The sequence below is a fragment of the Aythya ferina genome, assembly GCF_964211825.1.
Source record: "Aythya ferina genome assembly, chromosome: 2".
In the NCBI taxonomy this organism is placed as follows: Eukaryota; Metazoa; Chordata; class Aves; order Anseriformes; family Anatidae; genus Aythya; species Aythya ferina.
Window position 1 is genome coordinate 85,951,645 of NC_140297.1, and position 12,619 is coordinate 85,964,263.

Sequence of the window (12,619 nt, forward strand, 5' to 3'; positions counted from 1 at the left end):
CTGAATAAATGCTAGACATTGCTGTTGGTTCCTAGCTTCTGAAATGAGTGAAATAAATCATAAAGCATATACACATTCTAACAGGGTTAAAAAAAATAAAAATCAAATTATTCCTCAGGGGTCAGTGTATGTGTAGTGAGATAATGAAATTTTTGAGGTTTTCATGAGAAACTTCAAATTGACAGAAATTTAGATGCTTATAATAATTAAAAACAAACAAACAAACAAAACATAAATTATGAAACTAGTAGGGACAAATCCATGTCTGGACATCTCAATAATTTTATTTATACTAGTTTGAACATACTCTTCTTATTGGCAAGCTGTTATTAATCCTGACTTCCTCCCTTTTGTGATCTGTCTTTAAAAACAGCATCTGATTTGTTGAAATGGCAGTGCATTAATAGTTTAGCTAAACATTTGAAGTGCACAGTCAGAAATAGTCTTTGATACTGAAGATCTTTTTTGTTCTGATATTAAGATCCTTTCACAAAGATGGATGCCTGTGTTTTTATTAGGAAGTGTTTATGAGTATCAGTATTGCTAACACATTGGGTGTTCATAAGCTTTGAATAAATTATTTCTTCTCTATTGCAGGAGGAATGCCAGAACTATATTCGAGTGCTTCTTGTTGGAGGCAACCATCTCTTTACCTGTGGAACCAATGCATTCACTCCTATTTGCACCAATCGGACGGTATGACTTAAAGATTGTGTCTGATGAGCTCAAGTCTGAGCTCAAGCTCTAAGACAGCTGATTAATAGGCAGAGTATGCTGTGGTTGTGTCCAGACCATTTGCATGTGGGTTGGAGAGCTGATATGTAAAATGTTAGTTTGGCTGCCTACTGTGCATGTGTAGTTATAGAGAAGATGAGTACCTGTGCTACTGATTTTTGACTGGTGAGAGTGAGAAATCTTTGCTGAAAAATAATTACATTTCTGGAAAACAAACAAACAAACAAAACCCTACGTGCAATTTATGTGTGTCAAAGGATCAAAAATAGTCATATAATAAAAAACAAAATGTTACTGTTTGGACTAAGTGAACTATTTATTTAAGAAGGGGAGAATTGTTTAAATACAAAGAACAACTACCACCAAAAAATCCTTGTCACATTTATTATGTTTAAAACTTTTCTACCTTTATTTTCAAATAACATATTAGCACTGCACTTTGCTATGTAGATGAAAGTATTAGGGCTGTTGAATCAGAGAATATTTCTACAGAGCTAGAAAGCTCAGTTTAAAATAAATAAATAAATAAAAAATCTCATTTTCATAAGACATTCTTTCCTAGAACACACCTACATAACAGTCATATTTTTTTACTATCTGACCAATTGCTGTGATGAATACCTTAGTGGCTTCTGGCAATCAGATCTATTTTTTATAGTAACAATCTGTGTATAGATAATTATTTTTTGAGTTATTTCTAATATCAGACATTTTAGGCTAATGATTAACTTGTATATTTTACCCACCAAAGGTGCAGAAGCAAGATCAGACATTACATTAAAACCTCTATGAGACAGTTCAAGATAGATGTACAGGTCAGCTCATTAGTGCTGTAGAATGCCAAAGATGATAATTAGTGTTTATGATATGATTTTGCTCAGATTGATGCAGCTTGGCCAAAATGACAATTTTCAGGTCATTTTAATCCCATTTTCTCACTATTTTACAGTTAAGTAACTTGACAGAGATACATGATCAAATCAGTGGCATGGCTCGTTGTCCTTATAGTCCCCAGCACAACTCCACAGCTCTTCTCACTTCCAGTGGGGAATTATATGCTGCTACGGCCATGGATTTTCCAGGAAGGGATCCTGCCATTTATCGCAGTCTGGGGGCCCTTCCTCCTCTCCGCACTGCCCAATACAACTCCAAGTGGCTGAATGGTGAGTACTGATGAACTATGAGACTTAACTGGTTCTTAACCCATGTTCTCCCAATTTGTGTTGTGGAAATTCCATTGCTGAAATTCCATTCAGAGAAACTGAAATGTTTTAGACTACCGTTTTTATAATTTTAATTTTTTTTTTTACAATACGTTGAATTTACGTTTTTTCATAATACATTTTGAATTTAATACTGTTATAATGGCATGTAATTAACATAGCTGTTGTTTGTAGATGTGTGCTTCAATATTCAAGCTGTGTTTGCAGGCATGGGGATGAGCTGTACTTTATCTCTCATATGTGCTTACTTAGCAAAACTGAGTTGGCCAAGAGCAGTAGCTTGTCTTTAGTATTCTTTTGTTGAGTTCTTCAAAAACCAAAGGCAGAAAATAAGCAGACTGAATTTCCCCACCTTCTCTTGCAGGTCCCAGCCTTGACAAGCAGAAATAGGTGTGTTTTCAAGCTGTTTAGGTGGCAAACTAACATTTTTGAAGCTTATTATAGCCAAAGAAAAGGGGCTAGTCTGCAAGACATATCATAAAAATAATATAGTATCAGTGACTATATAGATACAATAACTCCTGTACCATAGATGTTAAATACCTTGTGAGGATTTCCAGCTGGGAGAAGTTGTAAACTGACAGGTATTCCTCATATGTAACAGGGCCACTTGCCAATTAATGCATGTATTTCAAAACATAGATGCAGTCTTTTTAAAATGAAAATTATTGTTTAGCATAAAATATAAAATTATGTACTTTATAATTTGCCCATGTTTGTCCCAGTAGGGAAAACAAAATTAATTTTCATAACTCATGACATGTAAGTAACCATCAGTCTCAACTCCCACAATGCATTTCATGTTACGATGGAATTACTCATCTTCAAAATTAGAATCATAGAATCATAGAATCATAGAATATCCTGAGTTGGAAGGGACCCTTAAGGATCATCAAGTCCAACTCTTGACACCGCACAGGTCTACCCAAAAGTTCAGACCATGTGCCTAAGTTCACAGTCCAATCTCTTCTTAAATTCAGACAGGCTCGGTGCAGTGACCACTTCCCTGGGGAGCCTGTTCCAGTGTGCAACCACCCTCTCTGTGAAGAACCCCCTCCTGACGTCCAGCCTAAATTTCCCCTGCCTCAGCTTAACCCCGTTCCCGCGGGTCCTGTCACTAGTGTTAATGGAGAAAAGGTCTCCTGCCTCTCGACACCCCCTTACGAGGAAGTTGTAGACTGTGATGAGGTCTCCCCTCAGCCTCCTCTTCTCCAGGCTGAACAGGCCCAGTGACCTCAGCCGTTCCTCGTACGTCTTCCCCTCCAGGCCTTTCACCATCTTCGTAGCCCTCCTCTGGACACTTTCCAACAGTTTCATGTCCTTTTTATACTGTGGTGCCCAGAACTGCACACAGTACTCGAGGTGAGGCCGCACCAGCGCAGAGTAGAGCGGGACAATCACCTCCCTTGACCTACTAGCGATGCCGTGCTTGATGCACCCCAGGACACGATTGGCCCTCCTGGCTGCCAGGGCACACTGCTGGCTCATATTCAACTTGCTGTCTACCACGACCCCCAGATCCCTCTCTTCTAGGCTGCTCTCCAGCGTCTCATCGCCCAGTCTGTACATGCAGCCAGGGTTTCCCCGTCCCAGGTGCAGGACCCGGCACTTGCTCTTATTGAACTTCATGCGGTTGGTGATCGCCCAGCTCTCCAACCTGTCCAGATCCCTCTGTAAGGCCTTTACGCCCTCATTTGAGTCCACAACTCCTCCAAGTTTGGTGTCATCAGCAAACTTGCTCAAAATACTTTCTATTCCTACATCCAGATCGTTTATAAAAATATTGAAAAGTACCGGCCCTAAAATGGAGCCTTGAGGGACCCCACTGGTGACCGCCCGCCAGCCTGACACAGCCCCATTTACCATAACCCTTTGGGCCCTGCCCGTTAGCCAATTGCTCACCCATCGTATGATGTTTTTATTTAGCTGTATGGTGGACATTTTGTCCAGTAGGATCCTATGGGAAACCGTGTCAAAAGCCTTGCTGAAGTCCAAAAAAATCACATCAGCTGGTTTCCCTTGGTCCACCATACGGGTGATCTTATCATAAAAGGAAATCAGGTTAGTTAGGCAGGACCTACCCTTCACAAACCCATGCTGGCTGGGACCAATGACTGCTTTGTCCCCCAGGTGCGCCTCAATAAGACCGAGAACCAGCTTCTCCATGATTTTACCAGGCACTGACGTGAGACTGACAGGCCTGTAATTGCTAGGGTCTTCTTTCTGACCCTTCTTGAAAATTGGCACAACATTTGCCAGCTTCCAGTCTACCGGGACCTCTCCAAATTCCCAGGATCGTTGAAAAATAATTGAAAGAGGTTCCGCGATGACATCCGCCAGCTCTTTCAGCACCCGGGGATGAATCCCATCCGGACCCATGGACTTGTAGGGATCCAGGTGGAGTAGCAAATCCCGCACACGTTCAGGGTCAGTTGGGAGTTTGTCATCCCCACCGTCCCGGCCCTCCAGCTCAGGACACCCTGGGTCCCAAAGCCCATCATTGGCATTGAAGACAGAGGCAAAGAAGGCGTTAAGCGTCTCTGCTTTGCCTACGTCATTGTCTGTGAGGAGACCTTCCCTATCAAGGAGCGGCCCTATGTATTCTTTAGTTCTCCTTTTTCCATTTACATATCTAAAAAAACCCTTTTTATTTTCTCTCACAGACACAGCCAGCTTCAACTCTAGGTGTGCTTTGGCCACTCGAACTTTCTCCCTACAAACACGAACAGCATCCCTGTATTCTTTCCATGACGCCTGGCCCTCCTTCCAGTAGCAAAACACTCTCTGTTTCCGCCTAATCTCCATTAGAACATTCCTGGTCAGCCACGCCGGCCTCCTTCCCCGCCTGCCTGACTTGCGATATTTTGGAATTGCCTTATCTTGTGCTTCTAGGAGGCATCGCTTAAAGAGTGACCAGCACTGGTGGACATCGAGGCCTTCAAGAGCAGTTTCCCAGGGGACCTTGCTGACTAGTTCCCTGAGCAGCCTGAAGTCCGCTTTCCCCATATCTAGGGATGAGGTTTTGGTTGCACTTTTCCTTCTGTCACCATAAATTTTGAACTCAACCACTTCATGGTCGCTATGACCGAGGCGGCCACCAATCACCACATCTCCCACCAGACCCTCTCTGTTTTCTAGCAACAGGTCTAGGAGGGCACCTTTCCTAGTTGGCTCCATTAGCACCTGCACCAAGAAGTTATCATCTAGGTGCTTCATGAACCTCCTGGACTTGCTCGTGTCAGCCGTGTGGCACTCCCAGTTAACGTCCGGCAAGTTGAAGTCCCCCATAAGGACAAGGGGAGTTAATCTCGAGGCCTCTCTTAGTTCTGTAAAGAATAATTTATCGGCGCTATCGTCCTGGCCAGGTGGTCTGTAATAGACTCCCACAACGACATCCCCTTTATTCGTTCGTCCCTTGATCCTTACCCAGAGGCTCTCAACTTTGCCATCGCCGACCTGAAGTTCCACACAGTCCAGCCCCTGCTTCACATACATCGCCACCCCACCACCTCGCCTACCCTGCCTGTCCCTCCTGAAGAGCCTGTAACCATCTATCGCAACACCCCAGTCACAGGACTCATCACACCAGGTTTCGCTTATGCCGATGATGTCGTAGTTGCGGGACTGGGCCAGGACTTCTAGCTCATCTATTTTATTCCTCATACTGCGTGCGTTTGTGTAAAAGCATTTCAAGTGCGTCTCCTTACACTCAGCACCTTGTGGATCTGACCAAAGGACCTCACTGGCACACAGCCCCTCTGATTCTAGTGTACCATCCCTTAGGTCTTCACCGGCGTGCCTGGTTTTAGCCCCCTCCCCCTTCGACTCTAGTTTAAAGCCCTATCTATCAGCCCTGCCAACTCCTGACCAAAGTGCGTGTATAAACCCTTAAGTGCGTGTATAAACCCTTCCAGCTTCAGAACATTATGTCAGCTACAAGTGACAGACTTTATTTTAGATATTTCAGTCCTTATATAACCCTAATGCCGAATTGTGCATCTTTGCTTGGTGTATTTTCCCTATGCAAAGAAGCCATCAGAGGTGGCTTGGAGAGATTTCTTACATTCTCTGAAGGTCAGCTGATTTTAGTATATTAATTAACAAAACCAAACTGCATGAAACATAACAGAATTATAGTAGTATAAACGAGGTATGAGAGGAAAAATGAACTTGTTGTATAGATATCCCTGTTCAGGCAGCATTTGTACACACAGACATGGTATTGAAGATAATTGCTGTGCCACACCTGGGTGCTCCTGTCAAAGTGAAAACATTGTTCACACTGAGTTTTCAGCTTAACTGAATGTTCTATGCCAAAGGGCACAGTAAAATTCCCACCACTCCCCACCAAAGCTGCTCCAATTAATCAGATTGTCTCTATTTACATTTTGTCTATTAAAAGCTTCAGCAGCACCTATACGTTCTCTGTTAGAACTCATTCTTCTGCCTCAAAACTGTTTGGAATTAAGTTGTCAGGAATGTGTGTTTTTATCTATGTGGAGGGAGAACAAGATGAGTTTTGTAATTGGAGCCAATTCAAGCAAATCCAATAAAAGGCTGGAAGCATCTGAGTGCCCTATGTGAAGAGAAGGGTCAATGTCTTCTGGGGTAGCTAAAAGTTGGGGATTATATCATTTTATGTCAATTTGCCTGCTCATATGTGATTCCGTGCAAAGGAACTGCATTAGGTTTTCAGTGCTTAGATTGAAGTGAAGAATTTGCTTCTTTCAGTGAGAAAGTAACATAGGTAATCCTGCAAGAAAAAGGTAGGAAGCTTTATCAACTGGAATGGAAGCTTCCTAGTCAATACCATTCTATGATTCATAATATGTATTCAGCAGCATTAGCTGACAGTTATTCTAATTCAGCCTTGTTTTAGGCATGTGTGCATATGCACATGTCTGAATATCTCCAATTCGAATGCATTTTTCTGTTACACCCATGTTTCCCTCAGAGGTGCGATCTCTTTTCTCACTTAGACTTGCTACTGTGCAGTTCATACTGGACCATTTCAAACTGTTTCTGGGGTTACAGCAGTATTTTAAAGCACAGCTGATTATCTTGCTTTCATGTTTCATGACTAGACAATAAAGACAGTGTTGCTTTTGATGGGTAGTGAACTTAGAGGTTTGATGGCGTAGTGCACTTAGAGGTTTTTAATGCCATCAGTCAGGCCAAAGGGACAGGCCTGTGTGCTGTCCTTCAGGGATTATGCTGTCAACATTCACTGTATCTTGATGCAAAGGATATTGACATGGAAAGCTCCAAATCTTCAATATAGAAGAAAACTTGTTCGTAATTGGCAGAAGGCATGCAGTCACAGGAACCATGAAACACAATGTGGGAAGGGAAAAGTGGCTTGGGCAAGGTCCTGTGTACCACGCTGAAATTTCAGTTTCTGGAACCTCAGATATCACATACAAGACAAATTTAGGTTGATGGCCTGTCTCAGCCTCGCAATTCCTTCTGATTCAGCCAGAGTCATAAATTTATTATCAGGTTCTGCCTTCTATTGGAGGCTTCGTAAGTCTGGAAGCAATCCACATCAGCTGAATTGGAAGTTGGAAGTTATTTTCAGGATATGTTACTGAGCATCATTCTGATAAGGTGCTTAGCCTTAGTAGGGCATGGAGAAGTCAGTGAAATTTCATTTCTGTATAATCATTTTCTTGATGCACTCAACACTCAATTATCTAGGGTGGTGAGGAGTTGGGGTAGCTTGGGTAAAAATATGAATTATTCAGACCACGTCAGCTACAAGAATATACTGTGTGGGTATAACTGAAAGGAAAAACTAAAGTTCAGTGACACTGCAGTGTATGGAGTACAAAGATCTCTGATCCAAAAGGGTAGATGGATAGCACAGCAACACCGTCAACACAGAGATTGTATTGGTGACTGGAGTTACTGTGGAAACCATCTTGGAGGGTCTGCAAATATACTGTTTGTTCACTAGACAACTTGCTGACAGTATTTGAGATTTGACTCACCTGAATTCTGTCTGTTCTGACAATTTTTAATAGCAGACAAAACACTTGAAAACTGTTGCAGATATCTGCCCACTTTCTAAAAGTTCTGGAAAAAAAATAGAGTTTAAACAGTCTTGTCTTCAGTGCAAGAAGAAAGAAACACCTGAAGGCAGTTATTGAATTTGCTGTCTTCTAAAATTAAGAGTAGTAACCTATTCAGCTCTTGATTATAACTGGTGATCATATTCAGAGAGAGTTTATCTCAGATCTTCCCTCCTTTACTCCAGAAGCAAATTAATCTTCTGCCTACAGAGCCTGTTTCTGTCTTACTGGTGCTCCTACAGATAATGTTAAGTACAGCTGGCCATATGCAGTGTACAGGTTTTTGACCATGATCATCATAATGCAGACTGTGCTCACCTTCATGAGGAGATACAATTGAAGGACCAGTGCTATGACCTGAGAGTTCACCATAAACCAGCAGTTCTACAGATCATGTAGCTCACCAGGAATTTATTAGCTGATGGCAAACAGACAGACCCCATATTACCTTAACCTTTCTTACCTCCCCTGTTAGTGTTCTTTAACTCTTACTATTCTCAGTGAAGATGAACCTGATCACCCAGAACAGTTAGCAACTGCTGCAAAACATTACTCTCCCATCACAATGGGCCAGGACTGGCTGCAGGACAGTAAGCTTGGAACTTTTGAACAGAGAATGTACCTCTCCCTTTAATATTTTCCTACTTTGGCCTTCTCTTTTCACATTTAGACAAAGGACAAAAAAACAGTTCTTGGAGTTACTCATGAGTTCGTGTATACACGCATGGACAAACCATAGAAGAAAGTAGAAAGGCTGTTTACCAGTATCTTACTCTCTAAGATGTGTTGTTTTGCCACCTATTCTCATTTCTCTTTCTCTCTAAGTCTTTACTCAAGTACTTCTGTGCTTGAGAGAAATGATTTGAGGTCAATGTGTGCATTTGAGCACACATTGAGCATTATATCTGAAGCAGACAGTTCTTCCATTGATTTCTTCTCCTGACCAATGCAATCAGCAAGACCTTGAGTTTCAGCCAACTGCTCAGGTCAGTAAAGGGCAGCATGTTGCTAGAACATTTTAAAATCACCTTAGTAGTATTAAAAAAAATAAAATAGTCTGCCTTAGCAGTCTGCTTAGGACATTATTAAATGAAAGTAAATAAATTACATCTTTCATTAAGAAAAAAAAAATACAGTTTGATTTACAGCTGACATGCTGTTTATTTGAGTCTCTTTAAACTCTCAGCATAAAACAGAGCTTAAATAATACCCAGAGTTTACTGTTACATTATGCTTCTAATTGGGCTTTGCTTTAAGGTTGATCCATGCAGTGCAGCAGGGGCAGAATTTATAATCATTTGGTCTAGAAGATCCAATGGAACAGTTATGTAAATGGAACAGTTATGCTTGAAATCCACAAACTGCATGTGTTCGGATTGATGAGGAAAAGCCTCCACTGCTTAGACTTGGGAGATTTTAATATATTTTTTTTTTTTGTAGTCCAACATTTACAATTAATAATGGTATTTCTCCTTTCAGTTCACCTTCTCAAATCATGTTTGATTTGATGCCTAATTGTGAAGGTTTAGTTTAGTCTATAATGTCTGTTTTATAACGGCTTTGTTTAGCCAATAAGAGGACAAAACAGATTAAACAAAAAAAAAAATCAAATCCCAGTCAATCCCTTTGTTTTATCGTATGGCAAAACACTGAGACATTGGTTTCATTCTTTACAAAATGCCTTCACTTAAAATTGCACATTCAGGCTGCTTGGGTCTCCAACTGTCTTGAAATGCATTGTAGTAGTTTCTTTATCCTAGATATATAATGATAGATGCTCTTGGAACCCATTAAGTAAATACAAACTTGTTCTAAATGCCTAGTCACTTCATCACTGGGCAGATCAGAGATGATTAAAATGTGATTTAATAATGTGATTTTGTGGACCCAAACCAGAAAAAAATAATAAAATAAAATCTTAGATTATAAACCTTTTTAGCTGAGAAGAGTATAGGAATGTTTGGGTTGTTCTATTCTGCTGGTAGACACAATATTATTGCTTTTCCCTCTTGCTGCTTGGTTATTAGATACCCTGAAAATGGTTCTTTTGAGATTTTTTTTTTAAATATTTTGCTTAATAGAAAGTTTCTTAATCTGGTCTTAACTTATTCTTTTTAATTTAGTCTTCACAAGTAATAACAAAAACAAAATTCTCACAGATAGTTGGTAAGTGGGGTTTAAATCCATTTTAACATTTAGTAGCTCTAAATCCATTCTTGTTTGTTCACTTCTATTATAAATCTTGTTGCTAGAAGGATATGTGGAAAAAAAATTGAGCTAAGAAGAAAAATAATCCTATCACTTTTGCTTCAAAGCATTAATAGAAATGGGTATAATTACTCATTTTCGTTTGTTTGTTTTTAGTGAAAAGCCTTGTAAATTCCTGAAACAAGCTTTACTTATTATGCAATACATAATGTAACTCAAAACCACTGTTTTCTTCAGATGTGCAGGTTACTCTTCAGTTTTCAGGTATGAGGCCTGACTGAAGATAGTCAAAGCACATGCTACCAGTTGTTTATTTTGCAAGAAGACTAATAATTACTTTTCTTTGGTTATGCTACCCATACAGTTCATTCTGATCCTTTCTGTTCATCATTCTTTGTGCCAGTATCCTAAAATAGTATGGAAATACCTATTACTTTTGAAAGACATCCTTAGGATTCTCCACTGGAGCTGCTACCAGAGGCAAAAATTGTGCAGTTGTTCTGTGATTTTTCCTTTCAGAGCTGTATGTCTTTCCCTAAATGGTAATAAGAGTAGAAAAGAGGTAAGGTGACACAAGATGGAGGTACATCTGCTGACCTCCTTTGTCCTAGGTCAGACTGTTACTACAAAGCACCTTCATGCCACTTCCTCACCTATTTAAAATGGTAGAGATAGACATCTCTTCCCATGAAGGTGCGATTTTTTCCTTCTTATCTATCTCAGGTGAAGCAGCAAGTTCCACCTTTTCCTTATTGAAAGACTGTGAAGCTAGAGAGGGTAGAGCCTGTTCTTTTATATCTGGGCTGATCGTATCAATCAGTGTTAGGTGCCAGTTGGAGGGGGCTATACTAAGAAGGAAAAAAGGCATCCCTGCAAGTAAATCATCTGTGTCCAGCCCTGCCTTGAGGTTGTGTGGCAGAAACATCAGACTCATTAATGCTGCAGAAAACAATAGTACACAGTGAGCAATAGAGAATGGAAGAAATTAAAACAGAAAAACATCTCAATGAGGGAAAGAGAGAAAAAGGGATGAGCGTTGGGAAACAAGAACACATAAAAAACAGCATTCACCAAAGAAAGGAGGAGGACAGAAATATCGGAGGCAGAAATAGAATTTCAGTAGCAGACACATCAAGTCTAACAGTGAATGGAGAAGGGGATGATTATTAATGTGAACTCCAATTTCCAGCAAAAAAAGGAAAACAGTAAAGAGGCCCAGATCTGTAGAGAAAGCCCTTTGACTGGCTCTTTCTTTGCAAAACTGGATGAGAGGAAAAAAAAAAGAAAGAAGAAATGGCTTTAATAACGTTTGGAGTTTTAAGTAAGCATCCAAGCTTCTGCAGTTTGTTGATAGATCTGTATAGACCAAACCCCTAGAGGTTCTGAGTGAATTACAGCAGTCATCTATATTCTCCCTCTTTGTGCTCCCCATCCCCCTCGTTCTCCTCATATCCTGCTGTGCAAGGTACCTATCCGTGAATATAGGAAACCAAAAACCCACTGAAGCTCAGATAGGACTCTCCAGGACTTAAATAGGTACTAGATCAGAATAGAGAATAATTTATGTCACTGAATTTGTCACCAGCAAATTTGCATCAGCTAATGATGTAATAAATTACAAAATATTATGCTCTATATGGAACATTTTACCTTGAAAATGAAGCAGATTTATTTGAAATAACAAATAATATTTTGTTTTGTAGTATTATATTTGAAAACTATTTTTCAGAAAAGTAATAATGGCATTTCAGGAATTATTAGAGTACATCAGTAAAATATGATGTCTAACAAGTGCATCTACTTTTATGATTATAGTGAATTGTATTACAAAATCTATCAGCAGTATAAAAGAAGATTGGAAAAAATATCCGTTATGCTCATTTTTACTGTATTTTGCAGTCCTTGCTCTTCCATACCCATAAAGCCTTCAATTGAACAAAAGGAACAGTATATATATATATATATAAAAAAAAAAAAAAAAAAAAAAAAAAAAAAGGAGAGTTGAGGCATTGCAGAAGAAATAATAGTTCAAATAGACTGGTAACCAACTATGGTATGACAGATGAGTATTTTAAGAATGTGTCCTTGATGATTATGAAAGAGGAAAAATAGCTACTAATAAGCAATGATTTCCACCAGTTTTATACTTGGACTTAACATTTTCCATTTCAGCTAATGAGGGTAACTATGATGACTACAGGTTATATATTACTTTGAAGGAGTTTAACACCACAGGAAATTTTTACTCTAGGATTAAGATTTGTCCTTAAACAAGAAGCAATGCCTGGGGCAGCCTAATGTAAGATCTATACTGTTCCAACAGCTGCAGAGTGTTACACTAAATGAATATAATTAAAAAAGAAATACTGAGATGGCAGAATG

General features: G+C 39.8%; 1 protein-coding gene across 10 annotated transcripts in view; it reads left to right on the top strand.

Annotated features, from left to right (window-relative positions):
- The window catches only part of SEMA5A (semaphorin 5A), a 342,620-nt gene that overhangs the window by 189,776 nt on the left and 140,225 nt on the right, over nucleotides 1-12,619 (top strand). For all 10 annotated transcript variants that reach the window (XM_084508663.1, XM_084508658.1, XM_084508661.1 and 7 more), the window contains 2 exons: nucleotides 598-696; nucleotides 1,685-1,898. In XM_084508663.1, coding sequence (XP_084364789.1) covers nucleotides 598-696; nucleotides 1,685-1,898 — 313 coding nt within the window. The remainder of the gene's footprint in view (nucleotides 1-597; nucleotides 697-1,684; nucleotides 1,899-12,619) is intronic.